Source organism: Aulonocara stuartgranti (assembly GCF_965226115.1).
Source record: "Aulonocara stuartgranti genome assembly, chromosome: 22".
Taxonomy (NCBI): domain Eukaryota; kingdom Metazoa; phylum Chordata; class Actinopteri; order Cichliformes; family Cichlidae; genus Aulonocara; species Aulonocara stuartgranti.
In genome coordinates, this window is record NC_138957.1 from 30735497 (window position 1) to 30750277 (window position 14781).

The 14781-nt window shown below is 40.2% G+C and overlaps 1 protein-coding gene across 2 annotated transcripts; it reads left to right on the forward strand.

The window, feature by feature from the left end:
• Window positions 1-24: 24 nt before the first annotated feature.
• Window positions 25-13230, forward strand: LOC309698837 (uncharacterized protein). 2 transcript variants are annotated; one of them, XM_082521554.1, is made up of 4 exons: window positions 25-5394; window positions 6674-7189; window positions 9844-11399; window positions 11493-13230. In XM_082521554.1, exon 1 carries the CDS (start codon window positions 136-138, stop codon window positions 1618-1620), a length of 1485 nt encoding a protein of 494 aa, XP_082377680.1. In that variant the 5' UTR covers window positions 25-135; the 3' UTR covers window positions 1621-5394; window positions 6674-7189; window positions 9844-11399; window positions 11493-13230. The 2 variants fall into 2 exon arrangements, with proteins under 2 accessions (XP_082377680.1, XP_082377681.1); XM_082521555.1 differs by lacking the exons at window positions 9844-11399; window positions 11493-13230 and having other exon boundaries at window positions 6674-7563.
• Window positions 13231-14781: the final 1551 nt, after the last annotated feature.

Here is a 14781-nt window from a genome sequence, read left to right on the forward strand (position 1 = left end):
GCGGGGCTTAGCGCTAGCATCCCTTTGATCCTTTCATGTCTTGTGTGACATCACCTTGGTAAAAGTCTATAAATAGAACCATTTGCACAGGGTTAGTCACAAGGTAAGTTTAGTAAGAGGGAGTAAGAGGCATTAATGTCTGAGACACAAACTCAGCAACTTACACAAAATTCAGAATCAAGTCCAGATTGTAAAAAAGTTATATCATTTGAAAATATGAATTCTGCCATTGAAACAACCGATGCGATTCAAAGCTGCGCCACTGAAGACGACTCTGAATGTAGTGTCGTCCCTGGCGTAAACATTTTACGGAGCGATGAGGGGAAATCGAAGCACTGTGTGTGCTACCCTCAGTCATGCAACCAGCAACAGAATCCGGGGGATCCAGAGTCAGTTGATCTCCAGGAACCTCCGGTGTCAGAAGAACAGCTGCTCGTTAAAGAGCTAATAAATGCTGTTATTACACGTGCCTCCAAAGAGGCAAAGGTGTCGCCATCGGAAATGATTCAGCAGCGCCTCTTCACAGCTCTGTGGGCACAAGTTGAGCAAAAACCTCTCAAAATCACACACAGGGGGATTAAAAAACTTGAAAAGGTGATTTTTAAAGACATCACAAAGCGGCTGGACATTAGCCCTGATCTCGTGATCATTGCGCTAGCCGTAGGTCAGCCGTACCTAGAGGTGATCATTTCCATATTTGAAGATCACCTCTTCCGTAAAAACCTGCTGGCAAGGTTCTTCTCGTGGTGCGTTAGAGCCGAGGATGACGAGGACGAACAAACTAAAGCCATGTCTGAAACACGTTTAGAAGAATTTAGAAGTAATATATTTCGGATACTGGAGAAAAAATCATCATCTGGCATTAGTGTCAGCGATTATGATGATGATGAAGAAGAACATGTGAGCGCACTCATTGATGCTGTGCTCACACGAGCTGCAAATAAATCGCACTACAGACCTTCTAAAAAACTCCACAGGTATCTGTTAAAACACGTGTTGTCTGACAACAGGATCAAAGATCTGCATATACATGAAAAAAAACTGAAAGATCTGGACAGGGCCATTTACCAAGAGCTACGTCAGAAAACATTCTGTAAAGAAAAACATTTACTGATGTTACTGAACGACGAGGACCCAGTGTTGAGAAAACTGACGGTCGATATCATTAAAAATCACCTGATCGACACTATGCAGAATCCAGCCCTGTGTGATGCTGAAGAGGCTGAAAATTACAGGTTATCTGTAGAAGCCTGTATCAAGAAGGTGGTGACACGTGTCAATAAAAATGCCAGTTCACCTTCCTCTACTGAAAAAGTTGATGCCATCACCCAACGGCTGTTCATAAAACTCTGGCCTAGACTTAAAAAAATCAAAGTTGATAATGTGATGTTCATCAGTGATATGGTTTACAGCTCTTTAATACAGAAATGGAAAGAGCCAGATGTCATACTGACATTCATGGAATTAGACCATGAATATGCAGATGATATAATTGTAAAGCTTTTCAAGGAGCATGCCATCACTGTATTGGAAAGTGAACATTTCATGACAAGCTTCTTTCTCTGTGCGGGTCATGCTGTATGGATCGCAGGCAGAAAATACTTGGTTACTGTTATGTAAGACCCTAAAAGTAGATTCTGTTCATCTGGACGTAGCATTTTCAGTTTCAATTTATTTAACATCTAATCGAGTCATTTTAAAAACCCTTGACCGGTCGAGGCAGATGGCCGTTCCTCACTGAGCCTGGTTCTGCCGGAGTTTTCTCCCTGTTAAAAGGAAGTTTTTACTCCCCACCGTCGCCTAGTGCTTGCTCAGAGGGAATTGTCAAATTATTGGGGTTTTGTGCCATCTAATACACAACTTATCGTATTGGGCACTCTAAATGTATTTTTAATCAATAAAAAGATCCAAAAAAGATTATATTGTGAATTCTGCGTGTTTTCATTGTCACACAAATGTATACATTTTCAGCTTAGACTGAACACGTGTGCTTGTCATTCTTTTCAAGATCAAAGATTTTAGTAGCAACTATTGTATTAAAACATTGCACAGGCGTTTTACTCTGATTACACAAACCTTATGTAGGAGTAGGTCACAGATAAGAGGTATTAATTTGTAAATTTGACCTCTGACCTCTATTTGTACTCTAATTTTCAGACCATAAGGCGCACTCAAAATCCTTTAATTTTCTCAAAAACTGACAGTGCGCCTTATAATCCGGTGCGCCTTATGTATGAATTCTGGTTGTGCTTATTGACCTGGAACCGATTTTATGTGCTACACGGTGCTCAAAAATCTGTCAAAAATTGTGTTAATACGACTTTGGATCTCGTGATCATTGCGCTAGCCGTAGGTCAGCCGTACCTAGAGATGATCATTTCCATATTTGAAGATCACCTCTTCCCTAAAAAAAAGAAATCTACTGCCAAGGTTCTTCTCGTGGTGCGTTAGAGCCGAGGATGATGAAGACGCAGAAGCTAAAGCGGTTTCTGAAACACGTTTAGACGAATTTAAAAGTAATATATTTCCAATACTGGAGAAAAAAATCATCATCTGGCATTAGTGTCAGCACACTCATTGATGCTGTGCTCACACGGGCTGAAAAGAAATCGCACTACAAACCTTCTAAAAAAACTCCACAGGTATCTTTTAAAACACGTGTTGTCTGACGACACAATCAAAGATCTGCACATCCATGAAAAAAACCCTGAAAGATCTCGAAAGGGCCATTTACCAAGAGCTACGTCAGAAAACATTCTGTAAAGAAAAACATTTACTGATGTTACTGAACGACGAGGACCGAGTGTTGAGAAAACTGACGGTCGATATCATTAAAAATCACCTGATCGAGAATATGCAGAATCCAGCCCTGTGTGATGCTGAAAAAACAGGGTTTTTGTGGAAAGCAGTATCAAGAAGGTGGTGACCGAAAATGCCAGTCCACTTTCCTGTTTTGAAAAAGTTGATGCCATGATTTTTATAGATTTTCAAAATGTTTTTTAAAAAACTTCATTATTTGAAAAACAGTTGTTTGTTTTTTTTGAAGGGTCAGTGTGAGGCATGAAAATGTGGTTTGTTGCCTCAGGGACACGCTATTCCGTAGAGGATTATTAAACTAATTTTCAAAATGCTTTTTAAAAATTATTAGTTCAAGGATTAACATTTGGATTAGCAGCTGGATTAACAACTTCATTTTAAAAATCCTGCTTTCAAAATAACCAGTCATCACATTACTCTAGCAGTACAATGCATTTTGCTAACAATACTATATACGTTACTTTCTTCAACCAAACTTTAATGGCAAGAGTTTAAATACACACACGTGTGTGTATGTGTATATATATATATATATATATATATATACACACACACACACACATATATAATTTCTGCTTGTTTAAAGAGCTAATAAATGCTGTTATTGCACGTGCCTCAAAAGAGGCAAAGGTGTCGCCATCTGACATGATTCAGCAGCGCCTCTTCACAGCTCTGTGGGCACAGGTTGAACAGAAAATTCCAAAAGTTACACAAACAGGGTTAGTAAAACTTGAAAAGATGATTTTTAAAGACATCACAAAGCGGCTGGACATTAACTCTGATCTCGTGATCATTGCGCTAGCCGTAGGTCAGCCATACCTAGAAGTGATCATTTCCATATTTGAAGATCACCTCTTCCGTAAAAAAAGCCTACTGGCAAGGTTCTTCTCGTGGTGCGTTAGAGCCAAGGATGACGAGGACGAACAAACTAAAGCCATTTCTCAAACATGTTTAGAAGAATTTAAAAGTAATATATTTCCAATAGTGGAGAAAAAATCATCATCTGGTATTACTGTCAGCAATTATGATGATGATGAAGAAGAATGTGTGAGCGCACTCATTGATGCTGTGCTCACACGGGCTGCGAAGAATTCGCACTACAAACCTTCTAAAAAAACTCCACAGGTACCTGTTAAAACACGTGTTGTCTGACAACAGGATCAAAGATCTGCATATACATAAAAAAAACTGAAAGATCTGGACAGGGCCATTTACCAAGAGCTACATCAGAAAACATTCTGTAAAGAAAAACATTTACTGATGTTACTGAACGACGAGGACCCAGTGTTGAGAAAACTGACGGTCGATATCATTAAAAATCACCTGATCGACACTATGCAGAATCCAGCCCTGTGTGATGCTGAAGAGGCTGAAAATTACAGGTTATCTGTAGAAGCCTGTATCAAGAAGGTGGTGACACGTGTCAATAAAAATGCCAGTTCACCTTCCTCTACTGAAAAAGTTGATGCCATCACCCAACGGCTGTTCATAAAACTCTGGCCTAGACTTAAAAAGATCAAAGTTGATAATGTGATGTTCATCAGTGATATGGTTTACAGCTCTTTAATACAGAAATGGAAAGAGCCAGATGTCATACTGACATTCATGGAATTAGACCATGAATATGCAGATGATATAATTGTAAAGGTTTTCAAGGAGCATGCCATCACTGTATTGGAAAGTGAACATTTCATCACAAGCTTCTTTCTCTGTGCGGGTCATGCTGTATGGATCGCAGGCAGAAAATGCTTGGTTACTGTTATGTAAGTCCCTAAAAGTAGATTCTGTTCATCTGGACGTAGCATTTTCAGTTTCAATTTATTTAACATCTAATCGAGTCATTTTAAAAACCCTTGACCGGTCGAGGCAGATGGCCGTTCCTCACTGAGCCTGGTTCTGCCGGAGTTTTCTCCCTGTTAAAAGGAAGTTTTTACTCCCCACCGTCGCCTAGTGCTTGCTCAGAGGGAATTGTCAAATTATTGGGGTTTTGTGCCATCTAATACACAACTTATCGTATTGGGCACTCTAAATGTATTTTTAATCAATAAAAAGATCCAAAAAAGATTATATTGTGAATTCTGCGTGTTTTCATTGTCACACAAATGTATACATTTTCAGCTTAGACTGAACACGTGTGCTTGTCATTCTTTTCAAGATCAAAGATTTTAGTAGCAACTATTGTATTAAAACATTGCACAGGCGTTTTACTCTGATTACACAAACCTTATGTAGGAGTAGGTCACAGATAAGAGGTATTAATTTGTAAATTTGACCTCTGACCTCTATTTGTACTCTAATTTTCAGACCATAAGGCGCACTCAAAATCCTTTAATTTTCTCAAAAACTGACAGTGCGCCTTATAATCCGGTGCGCCTTATGTATGAATTCTGGTTGTGCTTATTGACCTGGAACCGATTTTATGTGCTACACGGTGCTCAAAAATCTGTCAAAAATTGTGTTAATACGACTTTGGATCTCGTGATCATTGCGCTAGCCGTAGGTCAGCCGTACCTAGAGATGATCATTTCCATATTTGAAGATCACCTCTTCCCTAAAAAAAAGAAATCTACTGCCAAGGTTCTTCTCGTGGTGCGTTAGAGCCGAGGATGATGAAGACGCAGAAGCTAAAGCGGTTTCTGAAACACGTTTAGACGAATTTAAAAGTAATATATTTCCAATACTGGAGAAAAAAATCATCATCTGGCATTAGTGTCAGCACACTCATTGATGCTGTGCTCACACGGGCTGCAAAGAAATCGCACTACAAACCTTCTAAAAAAACTCCACAGGTATCTTTTAAAACACGTGTTGTCTGACGACACAATCAAAGATCTGCACATCCATGAAAAAAACCCTGAAAGATCTCGAAAGGGCCATTTACAAAGAGCTACGTCAGAAAACATTCTGTAAAGAAAAACATTTACTGATGTTACTGAACGACGAGGACCGAGTGTTGAGAAAACTGACGGTCGATATCATTAAAAATCACCTGATCGAGAATATGCAGAATCCAGCCCTGTGTGATGCTGAAGAGGCTGAAAATTACAGGTTATCTGTGGAAAGCAGTATCAAGAAGGTGGTGACCGAAAATGCCAGTTCACTTTCCTGTTTTGAAAAAGTTGATGCCATGATTTTTATAGATTTTCAAAATGTTTTTTAAAAAACTTCATTATTTGAAAAACAGTTGTTTGTTTTTTTTGAAGGGTCAGTGTGAGGCATGAAAATGTGGTTTGTTGCCTCAGGGACACGCTATTTCGTAGAGGATTATTAAACTGATTCTCAAAATGCTTTTAAAAAATTATTAGCTCAAGGATTGCCATTTGGATTAGCAGCTGGATTAACAACTTCATTTTAAAAATCCTGCTTTCAAAATAACCAGTCATCACATTACTCTAGCAGTACAATGCATTTTGCTAACAATACTATATACGTTACTTTCTTAAACCAAACTTCAAGAATGCCAAGAGTATATATATATATATATGTATATATATATATGTATATATATATATATATATATATATATATATACACACACATATAATTTCTGCTTGTTTAAAGAGCTAATAAATGCTGTTATTGCACGTGCCTCAAAAGAGGCAAAGGTGTTGCCATCTGACATGATTCAGCAGCGCCTCTTCACAGCTCTGTGGGCACAGGTTGAACAGAAAATTCTAAAAGTTACACAAACAGGGTTAATAAAACTTGAAAAGGTGATTTTTAAAGACATCACAAAGCGGCTGGACATCAACTCTGATCTTGTGATCATTGCGCTAGCCGTAGGTCAGCCATACGTAGAAGTGATCATTTCCATATTTGAAGATCACCTCTTCCGTAAAAAAAGCCTACTGCCAAGGTTCTTTTCATGGTGCGTTAGAGCCGAGGATGATGAAGACGCAGAAGCTAAAGCAATTTCTGAAACACGTTTAGAAGAATCTAAAAGTAATATATTTCCAATACTGGAGAAAAAATCATCATCTGGCATTAGTGTCAGCACACTCATTCAGTGTGAAAAATCAAACTTGCTTACAGTCATTTCTTTCACAATTCAACAATAAAAGCTGAGTTGCCCCATAAACTCAAATACATTAAGGGTTTCAACTAATCCTTTAACGTTTTGGAGCAAAAGTTGGTCTCAGATGAACTTTATTGCTGGCAAAATGAATGAATTCAAGTTTTACATGAGTTGAAGCTGTTGGCGCCTTTCTGTGCCTGAGCACGCATGCGCATGTCATATTTTTGGATACTACGGGGTCTACGATGCACTTTTGCAAGGACTGAAAGCCACCTGGCCGTCTGCCTTAATGCGAACACGAGGCTTTTTACGCCAGGAGCTGGATGCAGCTAAGGTGTTCATCTCAACTTTCTGAAGGCAAGTACTGTTTCTTTTAATGTGCATTTATATGTGTTTACTACCTCATTTAAGATCCCCCCTAGACTGTTTTACTCAATCGTGCTGCTTGAATGCCCTCGTGAGCAACTTTAATGTTTTCCATCATGAAATAGTGCTTTAAAGTTTTCGTATAAAAATCGCCATGTCACAAAATAATGTAAATCCGACAAGCATCCCTTCCAAACAGGCGCGCTCATGTCTGACAAGCCTCCGCGACACCCCCTACGTGTATTTCATGTAGGGGGTGTTCGCCATACCACCGAACGAAAGAAACCCGACAAAATAAGCTAGCTCGCTCATGGCTGACGACCAACAGCGGCAACCCCCCCCCCCCCCCCCCCTTTTATTTTTTATTCTTAAATAAATAAATAATTTCGGGGGCGCCCGCTGCCATGTTGTTTAATTTGTTCAAATCATATTTAGCCAAAAAAAATGTGGTTTAGTTTCTGTGTGAACGGGGTGGTGGAGTCCTCCACCGAGAACACTCACGTTAACTTTATCGAGTGGGAAAAAAAGTTAGCTTGTTTATATTATGTTAACATAGCTGTGTCGCTAGCGGTCACGTAGCACATCATTATATACCAGCTAGCCCAACTTCAGTAACCCTACAAACGTCACTGCTTTTTAGTTTCCTGTCTTCATTTATGCTGGAAGTGATAACAGAGCTGTAGGGTTTAATTTGTTTCCAAAACCCCGCAGTCAGGACATGCTATATTGTATTTAGATAGAAGTTAGCAGGGAGTTAGCTCGCTAGCTTCTAACTCTGTTAAATGTCATAAATTCCGTTTTCATGGGTGCCTGGATGCTAAACTCAATTGTTACACCTGGTAGAACAGAACGCTGATCATTTTATTAAAGATGAAAGACTTTAGACAGTTTTTCAACTCTCAGTAATGCCATAGTGATCGTTTGATATGTGAACCTGCAGCGGAGTTTAGGTCCAGACACGGCTAGTGACGTCAGACTGAACAACCGGATTGGTGTTAGAATTTACCATGTCAGCCAATCAAAAAAATGATATGGCAACATGCGGCACTTGGTTGTTTAGGGAGAAGGTGCAGTTTTAGGAGTGACACCCGCGATGGAAAGCGGTGAGCAAAAGAAAGAGAGCGCAAGTTTTCATATGTGAGACATTAGTGATGTTTAGCGTTTTTGGAGGCTAGAGTTGGTGTGTAGTGTAGTTATTGTTTTGTATTGTGTCAGTTATACTGCTGAATGTCACATTTGCTCCAAAAAAGCCATCAAAAGCAGATTCTAGTGTAAACGCTGTTCCCACAGGGAAAACAGGACTGATACACCACCTGTTGTCAGACCTGCAGGGTTTAGGCCTGTGCTGTTCTCTTCTGTCTTATACTGAACACAAACTTTTTTTTCTTTTTTTTTGGACCGGCACAAATAATTTGTGTGCCTTCTTGTTTGCTGCAGAACACCTGATTGTTCTGTAAATAGATTTAGATGGTTATATAAAAAATGCCTGAGGCCTTGGCTGCATTTTTAGGTAAATAGTACCATATAACTTTGTTTGCAAAACTTGTGCATGAACCTGAAGTTCCCAAATTGATATAAAAAATTTTTTTTAGCAACACTAAATGCGTTTTTAAAACAAAATGTTAGGTTTCAAGTTTAGGAGAAAAGTTGCTTCAACTAAGTTATCCATCAGAACCTAAAAATCTAAATGCAGTGGGTTGCCTTGAGTTTAAGTTTTCGCAACAATTTTTTATTTTTGTATTTATTAATTTTACAGTGTTGATGCTGTGCTCACACGGGCTACAAAGAAATCGCACTACAAACCTTCTAAAAAAAGCTCCACAGGTATCTTTGAAGAAACACCTGTTGTCTGACGACACAATCAAAGATCTGCACATCAATGAAAAAAAATCTCGAAAGGGCCACCTAAACATAATATATAATGTTCTGACTGAGAGACGTTTTGAAAAAATTTAAACGTACAGCTCTGCTATCACTTCCAACATAAATGAAGACAGAAAACTAAACAGCAGTGACTTTTTTTTTTCTTTTTTTTTTTTTTAGGGTTACTGAGGTTGGACTAGCTGGTACATAATGATGTACTACGAGATCACTAGCGATACAGCTATGTTAGCATAACATAAACACAGTGAAGCTGGAGGATGAAAGCTAACCTTTTTCCATTCGATAAAATTTATGTGAGGGTTCCCAAAGGTTAGGGACGAATTCAATCGCATGGCAGGATGCTGTTGCAGATTAAACGGCGCCTCTTCACAGCTATGTGGGCACACAATAGAAGTACTACAAGGACATAGGGAAAAGGGACAAAGAGGGGAGGGATATAAAATATTCCAAATGTTTCTTGAATTGTTAGCACAGTGTATATGTGTATGTATCTATCCATCGATTCACTTACGCCAGGGGTGGGCAAATCCAGGCCCAGAGGGCCGGTGTCCTGCAGGTTTTAGATCTCACCTTGGGTCAACACACCTGAATCGCATGATTAGTTCGTTACCAGGCCTCTGGAGAACTTCAGGACATTTTCAGGAGCTAATTTAGCCATTTATATCAGCTGTGTTGGTTCAAGGACACATCTAAAACCTGCAGGGACACCGGCCCTCGAGGCCTGGAGTTGCCCACCCCTAACTTCCGCTTTTCCTTTTCAGGGTCGCAGGGGGCGCTGGAGCCTATGGCAGCTATCTCAGGGCGAGAGGCAGGGTACGCCCTGGACAGGTCGCTAGTCTGTCACAGGGCTAAACATTCGTACTCACATTCACTCATACCTATGGGCAATTTAGATTTTTCCAAAAACAATGGGCAATTTAGATTTTTCACGTGCCTCCAAAGACGCAAAGGTGTCGCCATCGGAAATGATTCAGCAGCGCCTCTTCACAGCTCTGTGGGCACAAGTTGAGCAAAAACCTCTCAAAATCACACACAGGGGGATTAAAAAACTTGAAAAGGTGATTTTTTTTTTTTTTTTTTTTTTAAAGACATCAAAGTGGCTGGACATTAGCCCTGATCTCGTGATCATTGCGCTAGCCGTAGGTCAGCCGTACCTAGAGGTGATCATTTCCATATTTGAAGATCACCTCGTCCGTAAAAACCTGCCTGCAAGGTTCTTCTCGTGGTGCGTTAGAGCCGAGGATGACGAGGACGAACAAACTAAAGCCATTTCTCAAACACGTTTAGAAGAATTTAAAAGTAATATATTTCCAATAGTGGAGAAAAAATCATCATCTGGCATTACTGTCAGCAATTATGATGAAGAAGAACATGTGAGCGCACTCATTGATGCTGTGCTCACACGAGTTGAAAATAATTCGCACTACAGACCTTCTAAAAACAACTCCACAGGTACCTGTTAAAACACATGTTGTAATTATAATAAAGGTCAATCAAATGGACCAATATGGCAAGGCCATGATGATCCACTTGGTAAAATAAATCCGCTTGGCATCTTTCTTGGCCTTAAGACAACAATTCTTATGGCTAAAGATCCAAACGGGACACACAAAAAAACACATGTTGTCTGACAACAGGATCAAAGATCTGCATATACATGTATATAAACTGAAAGATCTCGACCGGGCCATTTACCAAGAGCTACGTCAGAAAACATTCTGTAAAGAAAAACATTTACTGATGTTACTGAACGACGAGGACCCAGTGTTGAGAAAACTGACGGTAGATATCATTAAAAATCACCTGATCGACACTATGCAGAATCCAGCCCTGTGTGATGCTGAAGAGGCTGAAAATTACAGGTTATCTGTGGAAGCCTGTATCAAGAAGGTGGTGACACGTGTCAATAAAAATGCCAGTTCACCTTCCTCTACTGAAAAAGTTGATGCCATCACCCAACGGCTGTTCATAAAACTCTGGCCTAGACTTAAAAAAATCAAAGTTGATAATGTGATATTCATCAGTGATTGTCAGGGTCCCTGAGCAGTTATGAATTATATTATTACTATTGTTATTGTATGTATATTTGGTGTTGCTGTCCTTCTCCCTGTTTGCGTGTGTGTGTGTGTGTGTGTGTGTGTGTGTGTGTGTGTGTGTGTGTGTGTGTATGTGTTTCAGTGGGCGCCTTCAGGCCTGGTGGGTGTGGCCCTGCTGACGGTCTGGCCACACCCGAAGCCACACACCTGCTGCTGGTCAGGCCTCGTCGGGGGTGCTACTTAGGAGAGTCTTGGAGCTCCCACCGACGTGGGATCATTGCGTGAGTCTCCACGTTAGTCATCCATTTGAACTGAGTTAGTGTATGTATGCCCGCGGTTATGTGTCCTGACGGCTGCGTCTATTGTGTCCCCAGGAGAAGTGTGGAGCGCCAGACAGCAGCCAGCACGAGGAGTGCTGAGACACGGGAGCGGAGAGCACTGAGACACGGACTGGTCACGGAGAGACACGACATGGGAGTCAGGGGAAACCACGGGGATTTATTGTTGTTATTTCCACACACTGTAAATAAACGTACTGCTTGTACATAGAGCACCGCGCCTGGGTCCTCCTTCCCCACACCCCCCAAACTGTGACAGTGATATGGTTTACAGCTCTTTAATACAGAAATGGAACAGAAATTATTCACTGTCTACTTTAGCAGAAGGTTTTTAGCTGAAGATAGTTTAACCAGCTGTTTTGCCAACACCTTCATTTTTATCATTTAGCATCATTTTAGAATATAATACATTACTGTAGATCAGGGGTCCCCAATCCCAGTCCGCGAGGGCCGGTGTCCCTGCAGGTTTCAGATCTCACCCTGGGTCAACACACCTGAATCACATGATTAGTTTGTTACCAGGCCTCTGGAGAACTTCAAGACGTGTTGAGAAGGTAATTTATCCATTTAAATCAGCTGTGGTGGATCAAGGACACATCTAAAACCTGCAGGAAACCAGCCCTCGCGGACTGGGATTGGGGACCCCTGCTGTAGCTCAAACAGCATATGAAGCATTTAAATTCAGACCAACCTTATAACCGTATAACACCGATGGGGAACAATGTGTTCTGCAGAATACTCTTGATACTTTAAGAGCAATTTGCCAATAATACAGATTCATGTGTAGTAAGGTGGTTTCATTGCTACTTTTATTAAAGGAGTGCTTCTAAAAATTGAGGTTGGCTGGTCGCCTCTGTTTCTGTAAAAGTCACAGCATGCCACCTTGGGTAAGAATATGTATTCTTAACATAAACATATACAAGCATGAATCTAAATGAAGCTTATGCGCAAGTTCAATAAGGAAGAGCTGTAATCAGTCATCCGCCTGCTTTCCTGGGTGTTCGAGATGCTTGTTTTCATCGCTTCCACTTTCCCACGCTTGCAAACTCAATCATTATCTACTCCAGTCTTTTTCTTGCCCACCGTCTGTGAGCCAATCAGCCGCTATTCTGTCTACTGTAAATCTCACTGCTTTTCTATCATTCCCCCCTTCATCTTCATTACCACCATCTAGACTCTGGGGTTCCTAATTCCTATCATTGTTGGTCTCCAGCCTGCTATGATGGGTCAACTGAGTTTAATCATCAAACAGCATAATAATAGTCAAATTGTTTATCTCAATACATCATGTTCATTACTTCCAAATGGAACCCTGTGAAAAGCTGTTTTCTTATCTGCTGTTTCTGAGTTCAGATACTAAGTTTAACTCTCGTGGATACCTTGTGATAAATGTTTTCACCGAGCAGGCTTAGTTTGTTTCTGAATTTGCTGTCACAGTTTAGTTGTTTTCATTTCCACTGACACATCGGCTCCTAAGATCATAATACTACTACCAAAGTACTACAAGGATCCGGAAAAAAGGACAGAGGGGGGATATAAAATATACCAAATGTTTCTTGAATTGTTAGCACAAGTGTATATGTGTATGTATCTAGTCGAGTTTATATGCAGTAGTGCTCACTTGTTTTCTTTCATTTTATTACTTAACTGTATTTCATGTAAGTCATTGATATTAAATATTGATTTTACAGAGGGGTGGTAAGAGTTTGGTTTGAGATTTTCCTGTTAATATTTGGATATTTTTCTTGCATTAACAATTTTTTTGATGAGAAAAGCAGAATAAAATGTGCAAATTAGCTTCATTTATAGTTTGGTATACTCCTTTCCTCTAATACAAAGATTTAATTTCTAACTCTGAGTGTAAGTGCATAATTTAATAACAAGTGTTTCTGCTCACATGCGTCTCACCCTGTTTTAAATGCAGGAGGTCCAGAAGCTTCACTGTGGCCTGCTGGTGAAAGCGAATGCCGTCCCAGCAGGAGGCCAGCTACAATGCATGATAATTAGCCTTCTGTTGTGATCTGGTTTCTGTCTTGGACTCCCTGGACTGTGACCTCTGACCTCAGACTACAATCGCTCTCAGCTGGAGGCCAAACAGCCTGTCAGTCTGCCTCCTTCCAGTACTGCCCGTCCCCCCGACGGGAGCAGCAGCTGAAGAGCACACCGAAGAGCACTGCAGGGGAGACGGACTGAAACAAATGATGGAATGATTAACAGAAACAAGAAGAAAGAAAACTGATTCTGATATAAAGTAAGACGTGATGCGAGTGCCTGCTGACAGAGCTGTGGTGCTGCAGTAACTGATGGGTGACACAGCTGCTGCTTAAATTACAGAAAGTCAGTGAGAAATATAACTGAGGGTCCTTTTTATGGAAATAGTGGTGAAATTTCATAGTTAGCACAGAGGCTCAGACTCCTCTGTTCACAATACCCACAGCACTGTAGCAGAGGAGCATCACAACTGTGACTGGGGTTTTCTCTCAAAGCTGCAAACATGTTTGAGAAAAAAAACTATGTTCATATTGCCATTGTTTCCTTTAAATTTTAATATTTTACTGTCTAAAAAATAATTTTTAATATTATTCAGTGTTTACTTTAGTCAAAGCCAGTCTAGATGTTGTTTCCGGTCTTTATCTTAACTAAGCAAAGCCAACAGGCTGTTGTCCACCTAAAGGCAAATCTCACTGTGCTAACCCACCGACCAACATCTGGGAAGCAGATGATAAACAAAAGAAAAAAACCATCTGAATTGCTGTAAATTACACAGTTCAGGGAAACACAAAATTACAAAGCCTGTAAACTAAAGACATTTTTTTATTCCAGTTCCTTCCACAGTGGGACTTTCCCTGAGTGCCAGTTTCCAAAATGATCAGCCCAGCCTTAAATGCATGTTTATGTTTGTATGTAAACAATCTTCAGGGAAACATTTAATTATAAAGTCATTCAGGTTTCACCTTCATCCCGTCCAGTTCTGCTGGGAACTCAGCAAACCAGGAGGGTTTTCTGGAAAATCAAAGCTGCAGTTCTGACTTCAGACAGCAGGGGGAGCCAAAGTTTTACTAAAGAAACCAGGAGTGAAACACTGGGAGAGGCAGTTTTTAATGGTTGGAAAGTGGTAGCTACACAAACAGGTGAGAGAAAACAGCTCTTTAGGCTATATGTTTCTTTTAGTGACTGTATACTTAAACATAATGATGCTTTATTTGAGTCAAAATGTGAGTCATGGTGGAAAACCTTTGGGTTAAAGCCCAGAAAAGTGGAAACTAAACATTTCACGTCACTTTAATATACCTGGTTTTTAGATCTACTTCATATTTATATTTTG

Excerpts from the sequence above, each read along its gene's own strand:
- LOC309698837 (XM_082521554.1), top strand. The coding sequence starts at position 136 with ATGTCTGAGACACAAACTCAGCAACTTACACAAAATTCAGAATCAAGT.